Raw genomic sequence first — 24639 nt, forward strand, 5'->3', positions numbered from 1 at the left:
TTACCAGAAGGAAGTGGCAGACCCGAAGGAAAGTCAGGATCAGGAGAAGATCATGCAATTAGATTAGTTTTAAAGTAAAAACATTGAAAAAAAAAAACAAAAAAACAACTAAAAGTGGCAACATACTAGCATGGTTATGAATGTTTGTGTTCATACAAGGAGTGAGAATCCCTAGGGGGAGGGTGGAGCATATTCTGAAAATTACAGCAGGCCTGAAAGCAGACAGAGAGCGAGTGATGCTTGTGAAACAGTCGGAGAAAGAGGCAGATCATGAGGGGAGCATAAGGGTGAGGTCAGCAGAAGAGGAGAGGCATGAGGGGCCAGTTATTCACTCTGATGATGACTCTCATTCTGGGGAGCCTGCTGACCACTCTCATGTGGATCACCCAGGACAATAAGTAAGTTGTCTTTTTTTTTTTTTTTTGCTGTGAATGCTGCTGCAGTTTGACCAAAGTGGTGGAAAGTGATTTTAACGATATAGGGGGAAATCATCATAATTTGGCCATATTTTAACTTTGTCTACATCCTCTTTTGCTAATAAAGTTTTTCTTTCTGTGGCCTACATAATAGAGCATAAGAAATGTGTTCCTTGAGAGACAGTTTAATTAAATTCATGCTATTTAAAAACTGCTACTTTGCTTTTCGTTTGTACGTTTTTACTGCACAGGTTATGGATTATGACAATACCAGAGAGTTTGTGACACAGTAAAATGTTACAAACAACACAGAGCAATAGCTTCTACGGTCTCAGGACAGTGGTGGGTGGGTCATTGACTTAAGTACATCTGACTTAGAATACGCCTACGAGGATGTGCCTCCATGTCCTTAAAAACAATGACCCGGATTACTGACAATTTGCAAAGGCAACAAAAAAAGAAACATGAAAGTTTTTTTAGCTGAATAGGCCCATAGTTCTTTCAGTCATCAGTCTTTCAAATAAATTTTGACCCACACAGAAAATGACTGCATAGAAAGTAACAGCCGGTTTCCCCATGGTGACTGTAAAGGTATTTTTTTTTTTGTTGCAGCTAGTTGTTGGGTTTTGATTTTTTTGTTCTCTTTGTGTCTCTGTCATTTTTCTCCTTCTCTTACTCTGTCCTCGTTAACCCTCTTTCCCTCTCCCCTTTCAGGTTTGGCATCAGTTTGTAAATAATACCTTAAAAGCAATAAAATAAATAATCAGGGGTCAGGTGTATATGTACCTATACATCCTCCCTTGGTGAAGCAAATATATTTAGCATAATCATAGGCGCCCATTCTGCTTGCCCTGAAGTTGAACATGACAATGGGGTTAACCACAGAAAAACAAAAACAAAAAAAAAGAACAAGAAGTGCTTTGGGTTCTTCTTTCCAGCACGATTGTTCTCAAATCAGGTTTAATTTAGATTCCTGTTAGACCTGAAACAACAATGTCTCCCTTAACTTTCTCTCCAAAACAATGCTATTACCGCCAGTCATCTGACATCCCAAAACCACGCATACGTACCAAGTTAAACTAAAATGTTAAATCTGTAAAGCTGGATAGTGGTAAGACGGCGTTGGCCTCACTCCTGGTGTCTTCCCCAGCCTTCAGTGTCAAACTGCATGTAAACACTGAGGGTTCTGCACCACATTTTTGCAGGTGGGGGCATGCTTGGGGTATTTTCACACCCTTGTTCACCAATTGTCATCCGGAGTTTGAGGCCTGGAGGAGGAGTGGGCCACCTAGCCGAAGTCATAACCACTATTGCTTGGTTTTGTTTTTATTGCTCTATCTGCAAGTGTAGAAGTAGACTTGGATTGAGGACGTTATCTTTCACATTCTTTTTCCTCTACTCTATTTTTGTCACCTTTTTTCCTTTTTAACATTTTGCCTCATGTTTTTCTCTTCCTTTCTTTCTCTTGTATCTTTCTGTGTCCATTATATTTAAAATAATCCCAAAATAATATCCAATAAAGTATTTTGCAAACATATCAAACGGCGCACTATAGCGAAACCTCGCTAATGCTCCACTTGTGAGTAAATCTTTTGGGCTCTCTTTGGCAATAAGAAAGCAATGCTTAGTGCCATACAGCCAGACAGGACACGTTAAAAAATTATACAATCAGTTAGACAAAAACATAATGTTATGGACAGACAGCTCCATGTACGTATATACATACATACATACATACATACATACATACATACATACATATATATATATATATATATATATATATATATATATATATATATATATATATATATATATATATATATATACAGTATATCAGGCTCATTTCTGATTAAACGTCCCTTTGGAAAATAACATCAGTTAAGCAGGTATAAAACATATATTTCATTAAGCCAACAGTTCTGTATGCAAATTTTTTTTGGCATGTTTGTGTTTCCATTATGTGTAAGCAAAGAACAGACCTTAACAAACAAACATCCAAATGTCACATGACATATGTTCATTTTATAGAAATAATATCTAATATGTCATGTCACCAAACCAGTTATTATGTATGTGTGTTATTTGTTCTGGATGGGATGTTTTTCATGATATCATAAAATTAGTCAGGCAAGAAGCTGTTTGGTTGAAAATGGTTTGGAAAAAAAAAAAAAATTTTCGAATGACAAATTGTATGTAAGTATTTCAAGACTCTCCCATAAATGATATTATGATAATACATGAAAAAAGGAAATGAGAAATAGCAGGAGCAGCAAACCTCGCTATCAAAAAAATGTAAAAAAACAAAAACAAAAAAAAAACAGAAGGAAGTTTATAGGAACATTTTCTAACATTGCATTTGGTTGTTAGAAGAGCAAAATCTCATTTACAATGCTCTCTTTACTAGGGTGCTTTTATCAAGTCCACACACTCAATTAAACTGTTTTAAGGTAGAGTTTCTTCTCTTAACAATGCACGAGAGCTGATAAAATAGCATTAGGTGGGAAAGAATATTTGTTAAAGACTTTGTTAATCAGTTGACAAGTTTTTTTTTTTTTTCTCTCTTGTATCTCAGAAATCCGAAATTTCGGAGACACCTGCCAAAAATGAAAATTGCCCCTCGGTCCACTGATTCCTGTAAAAACTGCGGGTGAGAACAAACTGTTGAAGCCTTGTTTTGTGTTCTGTCTGCTTAGGGGCCTCTGTATACTTACATAATCTGTTTTGTTGATTTGTTGCAGAGAGAATATAAAGAAGGCATTAGAGATCTCGTTCAAAACCTGGAAAAAAAAGGAGGACAATTTTCACAACTTTACGTAAATGTCTCTTCTATTAAGTTTTTGTTGTTGGTTTTCTGACGTTTGCTTTACCTTGAATCCATGTACAGTCTTGTGAAGATGAGTCTGACAGCTGAGTAGCCTATGTGTGATATGGAGTCAATTTAAGCTAATGGTTCTACTGTCGTTGCTGGAATGTGTCTCCAGAAGCAGCTGATCAATCAGTTCAGATGGCCAATGTACAGTATCACACTTCTAGGAAAAGACAAATAAAGCAAAGATATAAACCAAAATTTGATCAGCCATTTAAATTTTAAAATTGTATTCAGATGCCTTTGAACTTTTCCACACCTTGTTGCATTTTGTTCACATTGGAGCCACAGACATCAATGTGATTTAGTGCAACTGGCTGAAAAAGGATACAAACAGTATCTCCATATCTCACGTTTTGCAAATATTTTATTATATTGCTTCATAGGACTGATGCAACCAATACAGTGTAGTCAATGTACAGCTTGTATAACTGTTTAAATCTGCTATTTCCTCAAAATAACTCAACACACACCAATTAATGTCTAAACTTCTGGCAACAAAAGTTAGTACCCTCCTAAGTGAAAATGTCCACATTTTGCCAGAAGTGACAACATTTTGAGTGACCTCCATTATTTTCCAGCACTGTATTAGCTTTCTTGGACGTGGAGTTCACTAGAGCTTCAAAGATTGCCACTGGACTCTTATTCCACTCCTCCATGACATCACAGAGCTGTTGGGTGTTAGAGATCTTGTACTCCTCCACCTTCAATGTGGGCATGCCCCAAAGATGCTTGAGAGGGTTAAGGTCTGGAGACATTCTTGGCCAGTCCAGCACCCTTACCCTCAGTTTCTGTAGCAAGGCAGTGGTGTTCCTGGAGGTGTGTTTGATGTCATCCTCATGTTGGATCACTGCCCTGCAGCCCACTTTCTGAGGGGATGGCTCTTATTCTGCTTTCCTGTGTTACAGCACATGTTGGTTTTCATGGTTCCTTCAATGAATTGTACCTTCCTCCACAGCCAGCACGATGTGTCCTCAAATCGTGACACCCCCAGCACCATGCTTGACTGTAGGCAAGACTCACTCATCTTTGTACTCTGTCACCTGGTTGCCACCACACAAACTTGGAACCATCTTGGTCTCATCATACTACAGGACCCGGTTCCAATAATCCATGCACTTAAGCCGGGCATACACTGTACAACTCTTTGCCCTTTTTCTCGTGGGAGAATGTTTTGGATTGGGCCGAGTTTCAGCTGCGTCGTGTAGTATACAGGGGGTAACGAGGGGCGATTAGCCTCTCACCACCACCTCCCAATCAGGAATCGGACGGTCGGATGAAAATCAAACATGTTTGAAATTCAGTCGGCACTCGTGAGCGATGGTGACACATCCTGCTGTTGAAGCAGAGCTACGAGTGTCTACGAACCAATTTCCCCCAACCTTGTGCACTGCGCATGTGCAAACAAGGGAATTCTTCTTCTTCTCAGGCGAAAACATAGGAGTAGAGAGAAGCATGACGTCGGTACGTGTGACATGGCGTTAAACTACAGAGGAGCAACTCGTTGAATTGCCAAGGCAGCGCGTTTTGTTCTTGTAAGCCTCATATTTATCGGTGAACATTAACACTTCCGTCTTTTTCTTCTTCTACTGTTTACATTTGGCTTCCAGATAGACGAGTCCGAGTAGCGCCATCTTCCTACAGAGCTCAGTCCGACGTGTGTTTTTTTAGACGTACAGTGTGAGCACTTAGATCGCATCAGAGCGTCTGGCCGTACAGCTTAAGAACAGATATGGTGAGCTGTGAAATTTTAAACCCTGCGGTTTTGTTGTAAAGTACAACGATTGAAAATATCGTACAGTGTATGCCCGGCCTTAGTCTGCTTGTCCTCAGCAAACTGTTTGCAAGTTTTCTTGTGCATCATCTTCATGGACCTCCATGAACCTCCCACTACACACAGATGTTGCCGTGAGCACATGCACTCAATACTCCACTTCTTTATCTGACCATGGCGAGACCTGTCCTGAGTAGAACCTGTCCTGTTAACAGGGCAATCTTCCTATCGCCTCGGCCATCTTTATATAGAGCAGAAATTCTTTTGTTCAAATCCTCACAGAGTTCACCATGAGGTGCCATTGTGAACTTCCAGTGACCAGTACATGAGAGTGTGAGAGCGATAAGATCAAAGTTAGAACATCTGCTCCACGTTAACACCTTTGACCTTGTAACACTATTGACTCACCAGGGCGGGAAAATGGTTGATTTATCACAATTTAGGTATTTTAATGTAGGGCTGTACTTACTTTTCTTGCCAGCGGTTTAGATATTAATATACCCTTATGTAAGCTGTACACGGACTGCCTTATTGTATTAATGTGTCATATCTTTAGTGTTGTCCCTTGAAAAGATACAGTAAAAATATGAAGTAAAATGTGAGGAGTTTACCTTTGGAGAGGTATTGTAATTTAAAAAAAACATTTACAAACAAAAAGTGTAACAAATTCCCTTCACCATACACATAGTTGGTAATATAGAATTCAGCTGTGTAGTTTTAAATCAGTATAAAAATGGGTACTGGTCATTTCGGCCGTTTCCCAGAGAGCTGTCTGTCCCAGGACATTTTATTTTGATCATTCTTTAATTCGTACCCATGTTACAGAAGTTTAATTCCTTCTTTGATGGCCAATAATTTAAAGCAAATTTAAATAATTACTTACACTCTACAGTAAGGATTAGTTACTCTATGTGATTCTAATAGATAACATATTCTAACAGTGGTTCATTTAGAGTGATTTTGTGATTAGGGTCCTAACCTGTCAGCTTATCGGAAAACTGAATAATGTATAAAGTTTTAGCGTTTTTAGCTATTTCCTGTATTCATGAAAATACCTAACAACAAAAAACAGGATACAATTATGTGAAACAGTATCAAGAGATTTTTCCTATTGCTTCACTTGTTCCTTTGGACAAAATGCAACAATTCATTGAAGACATCCATCTGGTAAAGTTGCTGATGGCGGGCTGGTAGTTGTATCAAACACTCGATAGAAGGATACTGTCCATTACTGGGATCATTAAAGGCAGATACATTTATTTTATAACAGAAAATTGTTTGTCTGCCTGGTATTTCAGTTCAACATCTTTGATAATTGCACTTGAGTGTCAAAAAGGTCTTTACGTTTGCCCAGGTTTCAGCTGCGCAGTAAGTGCCATGGCTTTGACAAGGCCATCATTACCCAGACGAACACTCCGGTGGGATCGAAGATTGTCTATGATGGGGAAAAGAAGAGGAACCTCCAAGTGAGCCCAGAGCTCTTCAGCACCTTCCCAAAAGTTAGTTACCGTATGTGTGTTTCAAAGATGTCTTTGATACGCTACATGCAGTATATCTTGATAAAAGCCTGTCTAGATTTTTAAAAACCAGCATCAGTTTGTATTTACAGACGTACTCAGTTGCCAATCCCTCCGTCAGTATGTCCGTTAGTTTGATAGGCAGAGATACACTCAGGACAACCATGTATGTACACTCTAACACCTTAGGGAATTTCAAAGAGGCCATTTAACATAAAGTGCCTTTGTTCTGTGGGCAAAACTATGGAATACCAAAAGGGATTACGCTTATGAATAAGAAAAACATACAAAAGGTCCCAGTTGGTATTAAAATTATAGGTCAATTAAAGACCTTTACCACCGACCCTACTTGATTTGGCGCTTCCCGCTCAGTTTTACCCTGCACGGTTTGTGTTTCGGCCTGGTAGAGGTAAACGCCTCCTGGGATTGGCTTTAGCCCCCAACCACACCCTATGTCTTGTTTGCGACATTGACACTTTAAATAAATCTGCAAGAAATGGTAAACAATAGAAAAATAAATCGTTATAAATAAAAACTAGAGAGAGAGAGAGAGCAAGAGAGAGAGAGAGAGAGAGAGAGAGAGAGAGAGAGAGAGAGAGAGAGAGAGAGAGAGAGAGAGGCAAGAAAAATAAGAGAATAAGGGTATTCTTTCGGAAACATTAAAGTCTTCTCTTGCCACTTACAAAAAACAAAAAACAACAACTGCGTTTCACGTTGTTTATAGGCAGAGTATGAACTCCTTTCTCAGCTTATCCTACATGTGGGCCCATCTGAAAAAATAAACACAAATTGAGGGTTATCAGTGCATACATCGGAAACTTTTTTAACTCACAATTTGACATGAAATGAGGCCAAACAGTTTCTCTCTTTCTATTTGCAATATGTCAGAAAAAAAAGAGAAATTAAATTTTTTATTTTTTTTGGGGGGGGTGGGGGGTTGTTTCAATTACATATGTTAGAAGTTTACATGTGCACACATAAGAATACTACATGTTTAGACAATTTGTGAAAGCCATAAATTGACTTCGTAAGCTTATGACATAATTAATTTGAGAACCCTCACATGTGCAAGGAGAACATGTAGACTGCATGCAGAAGGACCCCAGGCCAGGTTTCTGAACCCATGACCTTCTCAATGTTACCAACTCCACCATTGTGCAGTATGGAACAAAACGTGGAAACAAACCAGGGACATTTAAAGCCATCAGCTGGGAAGTGAAACCATGACACAAATGGGTCTTCCAAATGTACAATGACCCTAATCATACAGACAAAATAGTTACAAAGGGGCTTAAGTACAACAGACTTCAAACACAGGGCTGAGGCATTGAGGCACTGAATGATAAGTACAACACTATGGAGCATGTCAATCAAAACTGATATGAGCAAACAATGGATTTATGAAACCACAGCTACACACAAGAAAGCATCAAAGAAGCACAGAGCTCAGTCAAAACCACACCTAAAGTCTAAATGTCAAAGACAAAAAACTTTTCTGAAGATGCAAAAGCATGACAAGTATATCAAACAACACTCAAGGCAGAAAGGGTAACCAAAGGCTTAAAAAAATGGAAAATGAAAGACAAGCAATTATCTTTCTTTATTGCTCTTTCAGCAATTCTCTCTATACAACAATGTATATTTCTATATCATGATTTATTCTTCGTATCTTAATTTCAGGGGCATCCCTTTTCAAATAAAACAAGGCAAACCTGTGCTGTAGTCGGGAACGGTGGGATCCTGGCAAACAGCACATGTGGGAAAATGATTGATTCAGCTGAGTTTGTCATCAGGTGAGAAAGCTGCCCAGTGAAGATGATAAGACTGCAATAAAAAAAATCCATTTAACAGTATCTGTGTTTGTTTTGCATCTAAGGTGCAACCTACCTCCTGTTTCAGACGGATATGAGAAACATGTGGGTAGTAAAACGAGCCTCGTGACCGTAAACCCAAGCATCCTCCTAGATAAGTGAGCAATTAAATTAATCCAAGAGGTGATTTGTAACCTTTACGATTATAGACATACCCATGTCTCTTCATATGTGCTTTAAATCTTTAGGTATGGGTCTCTAATGGGACGTCGGCGTCCATTTATGGAGAAGCTGCGTAGCTATGGTGACTCCATGCTGCTCCTTCCCGCTTTCTCCTACGGTATGAGCACCCCTGTGTCTCTGCGGACTCTCTACACTGTTGAGGACTTTGAAAGCCCAATCCGACCTGTCTTCCTTAACCCTCAGTACCTTGAGAACCTGGCCGTCTTCTGGCGCTCTCGGGGCGTGAAGGCGATACGGCTCAGCACTGGCATCATGATGGTCAGCCTGGCGCTGGAACTTTGTGACAATGTGCAGGTGTATGGATTCTGGCCGTTCAGTAGTCACCCACACAGCTTCAAAGACCTCACTAACCACTATTATGACAATAAACCAGCTAAAAACAATGTCCATGCCATGCCAACCGAGTTCAACCTGTTGCTGGAACTGCACAACCAGGGTGTACTACAGCTACACTTGGGGGAGTGTGAACCAGATTATTATAATTAGTCACATGGGGAATAGATCCAACTACGGAGATACATAATCTTCTTCTAAATTAAACTTCTTCTTGAAGGCAAACTGGCTTAAATCGGATTCAGTTAGTTCTGCAGTAGCGCATCAACTGCAGGTTGCTAAAGTGCGAGCCTCCAGAAGTGACAAAGACTACTAGATAGGTGTCAAAATGTTTTCAGAAAGGACTGAACAAGAGTCTGTTTGCCTCTGATTTAAGTCTGTTTGCTCTTGCAAACCCCATTTGTTTAACTGGCTTCTGACGCATCTTGAGCAAATCTTTGTGACTTTCCGCACAATAGTACAATTATGCCTGATACAACTGCTATGTTTTGTCATAACCAGTAAGATTATCATGCCTTGTTCCAGAATTGGTTGCAATCTTCTTTTAGAGAATGTTTTACTATATGTGTTAAAATGTATCCTGTATTAATTAATTTTGTTTCCAGAGGAAAATCATTTTATTTCAGTTGGTTTTACTGATAAATCTGCTATTTGTAATATTCCAAGACTGGAAAAAAAAAATGTTTCTTACATTTATTTTCTTTTTCCTAATGGTTATGAGTTTCACTGTTACATTAATTTTTTGTGTGTTTACTTGGGTTGGAATAATTAAACCCCCTTGAAGGAAAATAAAGCAAGCTTGGGTAAATAAACATAGATCTAATTATTTTGTGTATCTAATGTCACTAGAGAAGGCGGGATCTTCATGTTGGACAAAAGGTGCAACAGGTTGTAAAAGTATTTTTTTTATTCTCAACCCAAACCAGTAGGTGGTGCTAACCACTCATCAGAGAGGTGGCTTGAAATTGAGTCCTTGTTGCAGCCCTGATAACAAAAGCTGAATGTTGGAATTTAATCTAAACACACTTAAGCAAACAGCTTGTTGCATTTTGTACATATTTATAATTTGTCCTCCATAACAGTTTTGAGTGTATTTCAATTGAATTGTACAGGAAATACCACACTATGGTGGAAAACATTTTAAAATGATTTATTATGTCCTTCATTCATTAAGTTTCAAACACCTCAAATTTTAACAGGGGTTTGTATATTTTAGAAGAGCCAACGTGTCATGTTTCTAAAGCAATGAATGCATTTGGAAAGTATGCATGAGGACAGTAAATATTTGAGCTCAGCTAAATAAATGGAAAACCCCAATACACATCTTATGAATATTTCTCATTTAAGTGCTGCTGAGTAGACACTCTATGTGCCTTTTGACCCCACAGTCCTATATTTTCCAAAGGATGATGATCTTAAACGGGCTTAAGTATGCGGGCGTGTCTGTCTCCAAATTCTTTAAAGAGTCAAACACTGTCATGAACCTTAAAGGACGACTGACATATTTCGCACATACTCCTCCCACAGCAAAGACACTAACCTGAAAGTCAGAAAATGGATGATATATATCTATATGTATATCTATATGTATATAGATATACATATATATAGATATAGATAGATATCTATATCAATATATAGATATAGATATACATATATATGCGTAGATATGTGTTCTAAGGTTTTATGTCTGAATTATTTGGTCTTTACCAGGGTCCAGGTTTTTAGCTGAACCCTTACTGTGCGAAACTACGCAATCCCGGATCAATTTACGATGACAATTTAACAAATTAACAGGGATGATGTCTATGTATTTTGCTGAAAGGTGGGGGAAGTTGCATACAATCATCAGAGGCGTGACACACAGTAGACTAACAGCCTGGAGGTAAACTGATGCAGAAAGGGAGACGGACGGTGAAGGGACCAGCTGGAAAGGTTCACAGAGGAAATAAAAAGAAATGAAGAAACTGATATTCAGCTTGATTGTCTCTCTGTTCTTTGTGGGGAGCCCGCTGATTCTCATGTGGTACACATTCGACGTCAAGTAAGTTGGTTTTACATTTTTAGAAGACAAAAAAAAACAATTTGTAAGGAAGTGTTTAATTGTGGTCTATTTACAAAATGGTGAACATCGTTCGAAAACGAAATTTATAGGTTTCTTGACTGTATCCACAAAAACAACATTTTTCTTTTCTGGGATTTAACATAGGAATCCGGTTTTCTTACTTCCTCACCATCCCTACTATTTTCTGTTTGATTAAATACAACAAACAAAGTTAGCCAAAAAAAGCAACTGATTAACAACTAATTGTGTTTTTCAGTGTGATGGAAATAAACTTTTTATAGCAATATTAAATACAATTGTTTGAGAGAAACAACGTTCTGTGTAAATTACTGTAATGATGCCATCTAACTAGTTTGACTAGGTTACAAACCTTCTTCCTCTGAAAAACCCCTTTTGTTTCCTTCGTAGCTTCAAGCCCTTCTGAGTGAAGTTATTTGAAGCACCAAACATATTTAAAGCACGTACAAAAACAAAGATATACTATAGATTTTTTCCCCATTAAACACAAGCACAAATCAGGGTAGCTCATGGTGACTCAATATTAAACAAACTAAATAAATAAATCATTCACTCAAATTTAAAATAAGTTGTACATTTTTAATTTGTTCTCCTGGATCAAAACCTTGACTTCTGCTAGAAGCTCTATGTATGCTGCATCAATTGCCTATCAGTGACAATGTTTTAGTTGTACTGTCCCTGCTAAAGTAAATAAAATAAAATGAAATTAGCAACCAACAACTACAAAGCACATATTTTGCATACCCCTCATAAGGCACGTTCGGCAAGGCAAATTTATATGTAAAGCACTTTTCAGGAACAAGACGATTCAAAGTCGAGAAAGTCTGTTTTCTTCCCGGATAAGCGGAAGAAAACGGACGGACGGAAGCTGTTGCTGAGTAAGATTCAAAATTAAAATGCTTTGAGTTAAGCTCATTATGGAGCCCTCACTTCTAACATTCAAAGCATAAAAAGACTTTAACTGTGTGGTTCTCTTATGTTTTCAAAGTCCGGTACCATCTAATTTAAGCCTGTTTGCTGTTACGATGACTCAGATAACTGAGAATTTTATTTTAAAAAGTCTATTAATAATGTAAACCTGCAACATCACTTAGGCCACACCCCCTGACAACAGGAAGTGTCATGTTTTTTTCTGCTCTACGCCTTACTTTTACTGTATTTTTAATACGGATTTATTGCTGTGCAGTCTGACATAAAATTATATGATGATGAACTCATTGCTGGCTGCTGGCTGAACCTTGTGGGCATGGCCAAATGGCTAATATCAGTCCCTTGCCGTATTCATACGATTGTCTTTAAATCACACATGGAATAATTTGACTGGCACCAATCTCCATATGTAAGACCTTTGTTCGCCTCTGAAGAGCCCGACAGTATTGAAATGTAATTTGACTCCGTTGCACCCCCTAGGTTAATCCGTCAGCTTTATCTCCTCGCTGCATCGACCGATCTGCACCAGATTTTTTGTGAGTCGTGGGGGAGCGCTGCCCAACGTGCTCGTGTGTATCGCTCGGTGGACGGGCAAGGAAAATGCGTGACAGCTTCTGCAGTGGCTGGCGCCCGGCGGTGCGCGAACCCCCGCGGTGGCCAATAGGCCGGAGCGGCGCTTGGCTGCGAGGGCCTATGGTATGACCTAGAGCCAACAGGAAGTCAGCCGTTTGGGTCAAAGAGTCATCCATCCATCCATTTTCTGACCCGCTTAATCCCTCATGGGGTCACATGGGTTGCCGGTGCCTATCTCCAGCTTTTCAAAGAGTCATTTTTGGCATTTTCAAACATGTTGAACTTTAACAAACTCCTCCTAGGGATTTTGAGTTACTGGTCAGTATGCAGTTCAGGGACGGGGGATTAAAAGTTATCAAAATCTTTGTGCATGTTGAAGGGGTGGGGCCAGGCCTCAAATATGACCTTCTTGTCAGAAAATTCAAAGTGCTGTAACTTTTATATGGAATGGCCAAATTCAAACAAATTTTTGTATTATTGATCCCTCTCAGATATCCAACGATCCTATGCGTGGCTTTGATGATGTAAAATAATAACATCATCAAAGCCACGCCCCCTGGGAACAGGAAGTTACTTTTTTTTTGGATGGAAAGGACCCTCTCAGTACTTATTGACCTAATCAACTTGAAACTGTGCCAGAAAGTAGATAACATGTTCACTGGATCGGCACCAAAATCAATCAGTGTGATCAATCCTAGTGCAGCCCCACACAAGAATCCACACCAACATTTGGTGGGCGGGGCCTATTTCCTCTAGCCTCGTCAGACCATCCTGATCTCGCGAGCTTTCAAGGTTTCACTCGCAGATCAGTCTGGCTACTCTCCGTTAAAGAAAATTTGGAGCCGTTCACCAAACGAACGTCCAATCAGCGTTGGCTTTGAGGCGGGTTGAGGTGTGACGCAACGAGGAGCGACAGTTCAGTCTAAAGAACATGGCGGCTTCAGCCGATGAAACTAGCGTTAGCGTGGCTATCGAGCAATTTTTATCGGAATTACAGCGTATTTCTCTGCTGAGCTAACGAGCCTTTACCTGCAGCAGCAAGAGTAGCTTGGCTTGTGGTTGTGTTTTCATTGTCGCTCTGTTACGAGCGACGACGAAGCATGTTGACGAGTACGTCATATGCTTCGTTGATCTGATTGGTTTATTAGGCCCGTCTATCACCAACATAAGCCAATCAGCTAACCAGTATTTTCGCCCCTTCCCAAAATTACTTCAACGGAAGGTTTCCAGATGGATATGCGAAGCAAATCTATCTGGCGGCGTCAGGTTATATTTCCTCCATGGCCCTCTAGTAGCACTAAAGGAATCAGCCCAAAGCCATTCTTTGTCTGAAAATTATGAAATTTGGTACACATATGTAACTTCTCAGGACCTACAAAAAAGTATCTTGGAGCAATAATCCAAAGCCCATAGGAAGTCGGCCATTTTGAATCAAAGCTGCCATTTTGTGCTGTTCGCTTGTGTTGTATTTGAGCAAACTCCTCCTATAGCTTTGGAGTTACAGACTTCAAAATCACTCAGCATAGTCTTCACCCATTGGGGATCAAATGTTATCAAAAGCTTTGTGCTGCATGAAACCATGTGGGCATGGCCAAGCCTCAAAATCTGACTTCACGCCATGAAAGACGAAACTGTAATAAACGTTCTGTGATTCGTATCACGTAAGTTCTCACTACAGTCATGTGCTCATTTGATTACATTACTTTAGACCCACACACTTAAAACAGAAAGTTGCTTGTTTCACAGCTGGATTTCCTTATTTAAAAAGCTTACTCACAATTTTCAAGCAAAGTGCGATCCAACAAAACATGTTGATGCTGAATTATGGTCTGAACAGTAACAGTTGGCTGGACAGTGAGGGCGTGGCTGAGCGACGTATTTCCATAGCACGCCATTTGCATACTTTAGACATGCATGAACCGATTTGCTTCAAACTGGATATGAATGATCTTTTTGCCCTTACTTCATGTGGAAAAGTAAACATTTAAGCAAAACACCTGTGTTTAGATGTATTTTGATGACATTACTTGCAAGAAGTATGCATATTATTTTCGTTCATTCAGGAAAAGGTGGACAATCTTTCATTTATTATTTTCACCAAAGATGTTAGTGCAGTCTCAGAAAGACGTGAGGTCGTAACATTTCCTACATAAGTCACCAATGTGTGCCCACTTCTGCGTTAATAAAAAAATATAGAAAAAAATTGAATTTTGATTACTCCTCTACCAAAAAGTATGCATAATAAATTGATGATCTTCGTTCATGGAAGGTATTCAATCTTTAATTTATTAGTTTCGCTCGTGTCACGTGTTCTACCACGTGTAGGCTAGAACCAAAGCAGCGGTGCGTTCCATTTACTCTGTATCCATCCCACGTATTAATAGCGGGAAATGCAAAACTTAAAGATAGAATTACATAAATTTTAATGAAATTAATAGCAAGAAGTATGCAGTTAGGGTGAATGATATATAATACATACAGGTGGCCTCCTCTATGAAAACCACAATGAAGTGCTCTGAGCACCTGGGAGTGACCTATTATCTCGTAAAAATTTGTAGAAACAGTCTGCATGTCTGGTGTTTGATTTTATACACCTTTGGCTATGAAAATGGTTAGAACATCTGATTTACATTATTTAGATGAGTAGGGGAATACATTTTGCCATATATGTCTAGTTTCTTCGCCAAAACTAATGAATGAAAGATTGTCTACCTTCCCTGAATGAATATGATGACAATAACATGAATACTTCTCGCTACAAATGTCATCAAAATACGTATAAACGCAGTTTTTTTGCTTAAATGTTCACTTTTCAACATAAAGTATGGGCAATGGCAGCAATGTTCTTTTTTCGCTTGGGGAAACTTGATAGTCACGTGACCTGGTTGCAAGCTGATGTAACTGGATAGGCCAAACAAATGAGTGGGACTGAATGTACTGGGGACAATACTATGTTTCCCCCTGTGGACCAACATGGATATTACATGTTTTTCAGTGAGACTGGGTTTTTTCTAAATGCACCTCTATGGCAGATCCCAACAATAAAAGTAGGCATATTATTAAAATTAATAATAGCATGCAGCCCTTCACAACTATAAGCCTTTATCCGAACTCATCAGAGTTGTTGAATGAATAATAGTTGTATTTTGAAAATACATCAGCTAATGATAAAAAAAAAAAAAAAAACATGAAACAAATACACATTATGATTTTTTTTTTCAATCTATATTTGGTCATCATGTTGCTAATCTTTTGGGTGTTTTTCCTCTGGTTGGTATAACAGTGATGAAGAAAGTTACCAAGAACAGCCTCAAGTGAGAAATGCTAAATTCTTTGATTCGTGCAAAAACTGTGGGTAAGAGAAAAATTGCAGTTATTTACTGTAGTGCTATCTTTGGCTATGTCATAATACAGTCAAGTCATGTTAGTGCTAAAGAAATAAAGACCTTACATTTTTGTTGAATGTGTTTATGTTTCTAAGGCAGCACATAAAGAAAGCCTTAGAGGTTTACGCTGAACCCTGGACGAAACAAGACTACAATTATGAAAAATTCAGGTAAGGGTGATCTATTAATTAGCTATTTTATCAAAAAAAAATTAATTCATTGTCCTTTCATATGTCCTTGTGTCTTTAAGGATATTTTAAAGGTTTTTGGCTGACTCATCTACTGATTAAAAACAAAATTATTTAATGGGAGCTTCTTTAAACGAGCAATAAGCTAAATTTCATTTTTTAAATAGAAATAACTAATAACATTTTTTTGCGAAGAGCTAAAAGAATCTTTTTAGATCGACTATGGTTAAACGTCACACACTATCTCTTTGTGTTGTTCTCCAATCTCGTTTACATAGCCAGGCCGGCCGCGCACGCGAACAGCTGCTACTCAGGGTTTAGCCCCTCCATGCCTTTAAAAAGCCACCGCGAGGCGCAAAATGGCAGAGAACATGCCCATTGGATCAAAACGTTCTCTTGCTAACAGCATTATAAAGTAATGAGTTACTTACTTTTTCACTTGACACTTTCCTCTGAAAGATGATGCTGTTCTGATGTATATTTATCCTTTGCAAATATGGTCATATGGGACGATAGGTGAGAAGGGGAGGTGGGTGCTGAGTGCTGGAGCGAGTTAGAGAAAGGCGTGGCTTGATATACATCTTATTTTGGTCTATAAACAGTGCTCAAGATCCACCTAGTGGTGAAATATGGCTTATTGCACCGTTTTATTTCTATTTATAATTATTTTACAATGAAAGCCTTAAGTAAAAATATACTTTGTTGTAAATATACTATGCCCCCCCAAAAAACTGCTAATTTTTATTGGTGTATTCACAGGTTAAATCTAAAAACCAACGTCAATGGTTTTGATAAGGCCCTCATAACCCAGACAAACACCAAAGTGGGATCGATAATTGTCTATGATGGAGAGAGAAAGAGGACTTATAACGTGACCCCACAGGTTTTCAACTCGTTTCCAAAGGTAAGTTGTCTTGTATTTACAATTTCTTCCCCCAAATCGTCACGTTTTTTTTTTTTAGTTGTTCTTTAATGTTCTTTAGTTGTTCTTTAATGTTCTTCCATGAGACACAACAGAGACACATATAGTCTTATTAATACGCTGAAAGAGGTTATGGTTTGATGCAAAGTTAAATGCCTAAAATCTTCCAGATTTCTGTTTGGACTGATCGTGCGTTATTTACATAGATTACAAAAATCGTATCCAAGTCAACAGCTCATACAGCAAAAATAACACAAATTGCTCTTTGTAGTCAGACACAATCTATAATTCTACAAACTATGCTGCACTACATACGTCCAGAAGATCAGAACCTGAGCATTCAACAAAAAGCCAAGCCGCACCTAGTCCTACATCCAAAAATCACAAACCACATGGCAGGGAGGAATCTGTTATACAACCAAACATTTACTACAGCTTGTTTCTCACATTTGGCTAGTTTTCTTTTCAAGGAGAAAATATTGTTCTGTAGAATTTCATTCAGAATGCTGGTATTTTTGGTAAAATAAAACAGATGAGATGGAAGGTAAAGTTTGATGATGAGCACCTATCTTTTTTCAATCACCTAAAAACAGTGAGACGATTTTAGCGCTTCCAGTCTCACTGAAAAACATCTAATATCCACGTTGGTCCACGGGGGGAAACGTACTATTGTCACAATTTAGCTCCTCAATTCGTTTCAGTCCTACGATTTATTTGGCCTATTTGTTTACATTGGCTTGCGACCAGATTACGTGGCTATCAAGTTTTCCCCAGCGAAAACAAAAAGAAAATGGCTGCAGTCGCCCGTGGGAAAGTAAACATTTTTGCAAAACAACTGCATTTATATGTTTTTGATTACATTTCTAGCGAGAACTATATATATTAATTTAATAATTTTCATTCAGGGTAGTTAGAGAATCTTTCATTTGTTAGCTTCAACAGAGATTTTCTCAGAAAGATGTGAGGAAGTGACGTTTCCTACCTTTGTCACCGAGTGTCACGAAAATTCTGGTACATATGAAACGATTTAAGCAAAACATCTGCAGTTATATAAATTTGGATGACATCTGTAGCAAAAAGTATGCATGATATATTTATAAGCTTTGTTAGGGGAAGGTAGATAACGTTCAGTGTGTCTCAGAAAGACGTGAGCCAGTCACGTTGCTGACCGTTTTAATAAGTTTTATTAAGCCTTATTGTTTGTTATTTGTATCTTGTAAATGTAATCTTTTTGTAGTTAATATAGAGCATGAGGAAATGACATCTATTATTTATGTTATTTCTTATTTTGCTCTTTGTTATTTTGACTGTCGTTATGGCCTATGGCGAGAGCAACCTGTAAAACTGGCTGGCCCCTAATGATAGACAGCTAACGAGAGCCCCATAGCAACAGCACAAAGGTGTTTTGATCACACTTTAACATTTTTGTGAAAGGAGCTAAACAGATAAGAGAAAATACAGATGTAATCTGGGAAATCTATGGCTCTAGGTAAAAGGAAATGAAGAGATCTAAAATTTCCCATTCATTTAAAGTCTAAACTCAAGATGTAATAAAACAATTCCTCTAACCCTTGGGTGCTGTAATCTGTTATCTGATTGAACTTTGTTGAAACGCTGCTACAGTTTTTTAGAGCAGTTAGGCTAACAATACAAAAACAAGGGAATCATTTAAAAAAAATATGCTGGTTAGTTAGACTAAAAATTACCTGTATATTTGAATAACAATTTTTTTTCTTTGTCTAACATCAAAAGCTGCTCCTCTTATGCCCTCTTTTTTGCCCCCAAACAAAATGAAAATGAATTAATTAAAAGCCTATTGGTATTTATGGATATTTTTAAAAACTTGAAAACTTGTTTCTTGATCCATAGTCAAATGCTCGTTGTAAAAAATATGAACATGGAAACACAGGTACTAGACAGTGGATTCTAAACGTAATTTTGTGTTATATAAGCAAGTAAACCTTTTCCATGATTCTATACATACAACCAAGCATCCACCATTTTGTGGTCTGATTGTTTAAATTTATACAAAAGAAATCAGTTTTCTTCACCTTAAGTGATTCTGAAAGAAATGCCAGCTATTGTCAATTTTCATAAACTTTATATGCAAGTCAAACAGGCTAGATAACATTTCAAAATTCTCCATCAGGAACTTTTTTTTGTTCAAGTTGACAGACTGACAGTTGAGAAACGGAGCCACCTACAAAAGTTATTTATATTTAACAGGTTTTGTCAAAAGTAAATGTGTTCATCCATCCAGCAGGGTTGGGCTGGATCTTTTTCCATTTCTCAAGCCTTACTCAAAATATGTCATGTTAATTTATAAATAGGTGATTTCATACAGAAATACTTTGGTTTATGTAATTTAACAAAGACTTACATGTGTTATGGCATATAAATAAATATGTGCTTCATGCTGATATACTGTTTTATGCTCTCAAGCATATAGATGTGTGGTATTACATAGTGATAAATGTATAAATTAATATATTATACATTTTAATAAAGAAACATGTTGGATTGTTCATTTAAATGTGTTCCACTATCTCTCACATGTACAATGCTGAGCCTTCTCTACACACCAACAATAACTTCCTCATATTTTTGCATGCTAGGCATGCACATGCACATACAGAGTTATTTAGGGCTGTAAAGCTGTTCTTTAAAATTTCAAGGTCATTCCAGTGTCTTACATCACACTGCTTGCAAATAGGGCTGGGGCTTAAGACACTTAAAAAATAATTGTTTTGCACAGCTTTTTGCATGTGCTGGCACTCTTTAACTCCAGGGTACTCAATTTGGCAATGTTAGCCCTAGTTTGCGAAATACAGCGCTAAAAAAATTAAGAAGCATAAAATGATGGTCCATCTGTTGGGTTCCTGCATTGTTCTGCAGAAAATCCTGTTAAAGTTGCTCCCTCTGCGTTTACTCCCGTCGGCTCCTATGCCAGCCTTGAATAGGAGAGACCCATCCAATATGGCGGCGAGACAGAATGTGCTCCAGCACATAATGAGGCGGCTACTCTTTATAATGTCTATGTTTGTGCGGACCTGTCCAGCTAACGTCTGCTTCGACTACACGCAGACCTCTGCGGAGTGGAGTACGCAAGAGTATGTGGGGGCCTTTACAGGTATCGGAAACCCAGTAAAATGGACGCTAACCGTTCCGCAAGCAGTTTCCAAACTTATCGTGAACCATCAATGTGGTGAAGGAAAAGTTAGCTCTACAGTTATTTGTTTGCAGATTAGCTTGTATGTGCCTACCGCTGCGAATTGCTGGAATATTCTTCATCATCTCACATGAGCCTGAACACAAAGTCAGTGACAAACTCTCTGTTGTGATGATTCCAGGGGCATCCTTTCTCAAACAAAAGATGGGACACGTGTGCCGTCATCGGGAATGGTGGGATCATAGCAAACAGCAGCTGTGGAAAAAGGATCAATTCAGCAGATTTTGTTATTAGGTGAGAAAGTTGTAGAGGTTAAAACCAATCTTTAGAAATAAAAGCCAAATGGTCATATCTGAATTCATCTTTATTCTTCAGGTGCAACCTACCTCCTTTGACAAATGGATATGAGAAAGATGTTGGTACCAAGACAAATCTTGTGACTGCAAACCCGACCATCTTCTTAAACAAGTGAGAATATACTGTGAATTATTGATAGGATTTAATTGATACTTTAAAATATAACCTATAGTTGTGTTTTTTTTTTAAACTCTATTTATATTTGTAGGTATGGGGCTCTAACAGGACGTCGACGTCCACTAATGGAGAAGCTGAGTAGCTACGGCAGCTCGCTGCTACTCCTCCCTGCCTTCTCTTTTGGTATGAACACGGCTGTATGTATGCGGGCTCTTTACACCCTTCAGGATTTTCAAGCAGCCATCCAACCTGTCTTCTTCAACCCCGACTACCTCTATAAACTCTCTCTCTTTTGGCGCTCACAAGGGCTGAAAGAAGGACGACTCAGCACGGGAGTCATAATGGCAAGCCTGGCTTTGGAGCTGTGTGACAATGTGCATCTTTATGGATTTTGGCCCTTCGGTGTTCATCCATATAAGCTAAAAAATCTGACTAACCACTATTATGATGACATGAAACCAAATACAAATTTTCACTCAATGCCATCTGAGTTTAACACATTGTTGCAACTGCACAAACAAGGTGTGTTGCGCCTGCACCTGGGAGACTGTGAGCGTTCTACCTATTAATCACGTAAAGTACAGAACACTGTCAGGATGCCAACGACTGTCAAGCTTAATCCTTCTGAAATGAATGCTCTTTGACCATGCAGCCTCTCTAGGCTCGCAGCCAAACTGCCATAACCACACAGAAGCACTCTGTCTATGTTGATGATATGTATCACAAAAACAACAACGAAACAAAAGGCCAACTACACTGCAAAAAGGGAACTAAAAATAAGTAAAAATGTCTTGAAATGAGTGTATTTTTCCTTGATTTGAGCAGATAGAAAAGACTATTTGCCAATAGAAGGAGATTTTTGCACTTAAAACAGTAACAATTCATCTCTAAAATAACATAATTAGACACCCTGCACTTGAAATAAGACGATAGAGATGAATTGTTGCTATTTTAAATGCAAAAATCTTATTCCATTGGCAAATAGTCATATTTACCTGCTCTAATCAAGGAAAAATACAATGATTTCAAGAAAATTTCACTTACTTTTAGTTCTGTTTTTGCAGTGTATGGTTGTTAAAGGGATTGAAAAAAAAAAAAAAAAGGTGCACAGAAAAAGTTATAATTCTGTTATGTTTAACAAGATTATTAACTCACCATAGCTTGGTACAAAAAGTAATAGAATATACTTTCAATACAATCAGATTTGATTGCTGTCTGCACGCACATTTAACCGGGCAGGCTGCAGCTAAGTGCTGCTAATTAAATTAAGTTGCCCGTACTCAACTCAACTGAAATTTATATAGCACTTTAAAATACAACTCGGTTGACCAAAATGTTTTACACACACCCAAAAAAACCGAGTAATTTAAAACAGAATAATATCAGTAAAAGCAGCAAATACAGTTAAATGTCAAACAAAGAGCCAACACCTCAAACTGGGTTGAATGCCAAAGAGAAAATACGTATTTTAAGAAAAGTTTTAAGAGCAGAAAGTGAGTCGGCCAGCCTAGTATGGAAATGTAGTTCATTCCAGGACTTTGGTGCAATAATGGAGAAAGGTCTGTCATCTCTTGGCACTCTCTTCATTTTTGGAATGACTAATAAAAACTAATTTGCCAACCTGGGCAAGCGGGAGAGTGGGGGTTAAGCAGGTCTGATAGATACTGGGGGGCAAAGCCATGAAGACATAAATAAAATAAAAAAAAATTAATCTTTTGTTGGATCATATGAAACCTGTGAATTTACATGCAAATTCACAGGTGGATCCAACTAACCACACGTAAGGCTGCACTTGTTGAAATCACATGTAAAGCAGGTGTAAAAAAAAATGACTTTGCAAATTAGCCAGAGGTGTCAAGTAACAAAGTACAAATACTTTGTTGCCTTACGTAAATAGAAATTTTGGTTAGTCATAATTTTCTGGAGTGATTATTTTTTTTAGCCTACTTTTTACTATACTCCTTACATTTTCAGACCAGTTATCTCTACTTTCTGCTGCTTACATAGCTGCTAGTAATGTTTTATTTAATTTGTTTTCATTCCAGCTTGTCAAAAGAAACAAACACACAAAGAACAAAAAAAACTATTCAGATAAATAGCACCACCCACACAGCAGGGATTTTATTGTGGTTGGAGGCGGCACTGCACCAGGTTGTTTGCCAAATGCCCCCAAAAATAACAATAGGTAATAATAGGAAGAACAACATAGCAGCTGTATGCAGCTTAGCATGAAGATGTCTGTAGCAGAGAGTTTACAGAATGTGAGCAAAATGGGCCAATCAAGCACTAGTGTGGGGGTTGGTAGCCAAGTAGAGCGGACTCTTTTAAATCTCTGGCCATATCTGCAAGAGTTTGCCAAGATAGTTTGATGCAAAGTTAAATTTCACATTGTTGTCATTATCTATAGTACATATCAGAAATTCACCAACCAAGATTATTAGTTATTTTTCATTTTGTGATTCACCATTTGGATTAATAATTCATTTTGTCAACACTGTCTTCTGTATATAGCCATACAAGGTTAATTGTTATAAGAGGGTAATCCACTCATATTCTTTTCTAGTTTTCTTATCTGACATCTGTTGCCTTTGTCATACCCTGCTGTTTAAGCTTGGATTTCTATTTACATTCCAATAAAACAAAAAAAAGATTATTGATAGTTTGTGAAGTTAGACTTTTTGCACCATTACAACACATACAGGCAACCAGTCATCAGATCTTTTGCTTTGTGAAACCTATGTTGATGCTCAGTATTGCACATCTATGGTCCTTTTATAAGCATTGTACTAAATGGTTAATTTTTAATGGACACATATGTGGGTAAACAGCCTATCCCATTTTTTTTTTAAAACATTAACATCTTGTTATACCATTATAGTGATAATGGCTTTCAGAAATATGTCTGTTGGGGGGGGTTAGGAGTACAGTTAACGCCCATGTGGTGTGGGTGGTCTTAGTTTTTTTTCAAAACTATTAATTTTACTTTTATACTTTTAAGTAGTGTTGAAACCGGTACTTTTATACTTTTACTTGGGTAAAACTTTTGAATTGATAATTCTACTTCTACAGATGTATTTTTAAATCCTGGTATCTACTTGAGTAATGAGTGTGAATACTTTGGGCAGCTCTGATATTAGCTACATGTGGATGTGGAGCATTTTGATGTATGAATCATGTGTAATATAAAGGTATTGTCTCTGACTTTGTGTGAGTTGCCAGAAAAAGCCCATTCTTTTTAAATAATGAACATGCCAATACAGTAAGTTTGCATAGCTCCTGCTTGATGTAACACCAACACAATGTACAGTGCTATTTTCAATAATCACACAACATACATGTACAAACATGTCATACCAGCTGTAAAGCATGGAGAGGTGTGGTGGAGGGTTTGTGGAGATTTGGCCTGTCTTGCAGCCACAATACCTGTTGTCCTGCTTTTTCCAGTTGCTCATGCTTGACCCAAATTATGTACTCAGCCTTACAAAAGTGTCAAACTATGCAGCAGATCACCAGCAGAATGGCTGAAACACAAAGGGATGAGTTTGTGATGGAGAATTTAAAGTCCAGACCTCAATCTTATTAAAATGGTGCAAAAAGACCAAACCTCAATGATCCAACACAACTTTGTAAAGGAGAATGGCCCAAAATTTCTCTCTGAAACATGAGACACAAAGACTCAAACACACAGTGAATGCTAAGAGATATGGCTGCTGGATATGTAAAGTTCTTTTTAATAAGGATACGCACCCAGCTCATGAGAGGAAGATCAATTAAAGGCTTTGTCTGGCATATTTTGTGCACTCAAAACCCATCTCACGCAAGTTACACCAGCACAATGCTGCTACACGTCATTGAAAGAGAACAAGCCAGAGGGCTAAAGGTTAACTCCATTAGGTTTTATTATTTTTATTATAAATACTCTTGGTATGGAAGGAGGTATTGTTATTCATT

The 24639-nt window shown here is 38.0% G+C and overlaps 2 protein-coding genes across 2 annotated transcripts; both read left to right on the plus strand.

Moving 5' to 3' along the window:
• The first annotated feature begins 263 nt into the window (after positions 1-263).
• LOC105932750 (alpha-2,8-sialyltransferase 8F) lies at positions 264-9775 on the plus strand. The gene is made up of 7 exons (XM_012872009.3): positions 264-398; positions 2992-3066; positions 3158-3232; positions 6414-6558; positions 8257-8369; positions 8453-8545; positions 8636-9775. Exons 1-7 carry the CDS (start codon positions 313-315, stop codon positions 9114-9116), a joined length of 1068 nt encoding a protein of 355 aa, XP_012727463.2. The 5' UTR covers positions 264-312; the 3' UTR covers positions 9117-9775.
• Positions 9776-10854: 1079 nt separating this feature from the next.
• On the plus strand, positions 10855-21478 carry LOC105932719 (alpha-2,8-sialyltransferase 8F). Its single transcript, XM_012871973.3, has 7 exons — positions 10855-11007; positions 15833-15904; positions 16031-16105; positions 16883-17027; positions 20396-20508; positions 20590-20682; positions 20780-21478. Exons 1-7 carry the CDS (start codon positions 10922-10924, stop codon positions 21255-21257), a joined length of 1062 nt encoding a protein of 353 aa, XP_012727427.3. The 5' UTR covers positions 10855-10921; the 3' UTR covers positions 21258-21478.
• Positions 21479-24639: the final 3161 nt, after the last annotated feature.

Source organism: Fundulus heteroclitus, chromosome 16, assembly GCF_011125445.2.
Source record: "Fundulus heteroclitus isolate FHET01 chromosome 16, MU-UCD_Fhet_4.1, whole genome shotgun sequence".
In the NCBI taxonomy this organism is placed as follows: domain Eukaryota; kingdom Metazoa; phylum Chordata; class Actinopteri; order Cyprinodontiformes; family Fundulidae; genus Fundulus; species Fundulus heteroclitus.

Coding starts and splice junctions, on each gene's coding strand:
- LOC105932719 (XM_012871973.3), top strand. CDS start 10,922: ATGAAGAAACTGATATTCAGCTTGATTGTCTCTCTGTTCTTTGTGGGG. Junction 11,008..15,832: donor TGGTACACATTCGACGTCAA/GTAAGTTGGTTT, acceptor TTGGTATAACAG/TGATGAAGAAAGTTACCAAG. Junction 20,509..20,589: donor TCAGCAGATTTTGTTATTAG/GTGAGAAAGTTG, acceptor TTTATTCTTCAG/GTGCAACCTACCTCCTTTGA.
- LOC105932750 (XM_012872009.3), top strand. CDS start 313: ATGAGGGGCCAGTTATTCACTCTGATGATGACTCTCATTCTGGGGAGC. Junction 6,559..8,256: donor TCTTCAGCACCTTCCCAAAA/GTTAGTTACCGT, acceptor TCTTAATTTCAG/GGGCATCCCTTTTCAAATAA. Junction 8,370..8,452: donor TCAGCTGAGTTTGTCATCAG/GTGAGAAAGCTG, acceptor TTTGCATCTAAG/GTGCAACCTACCTCCTGTTT.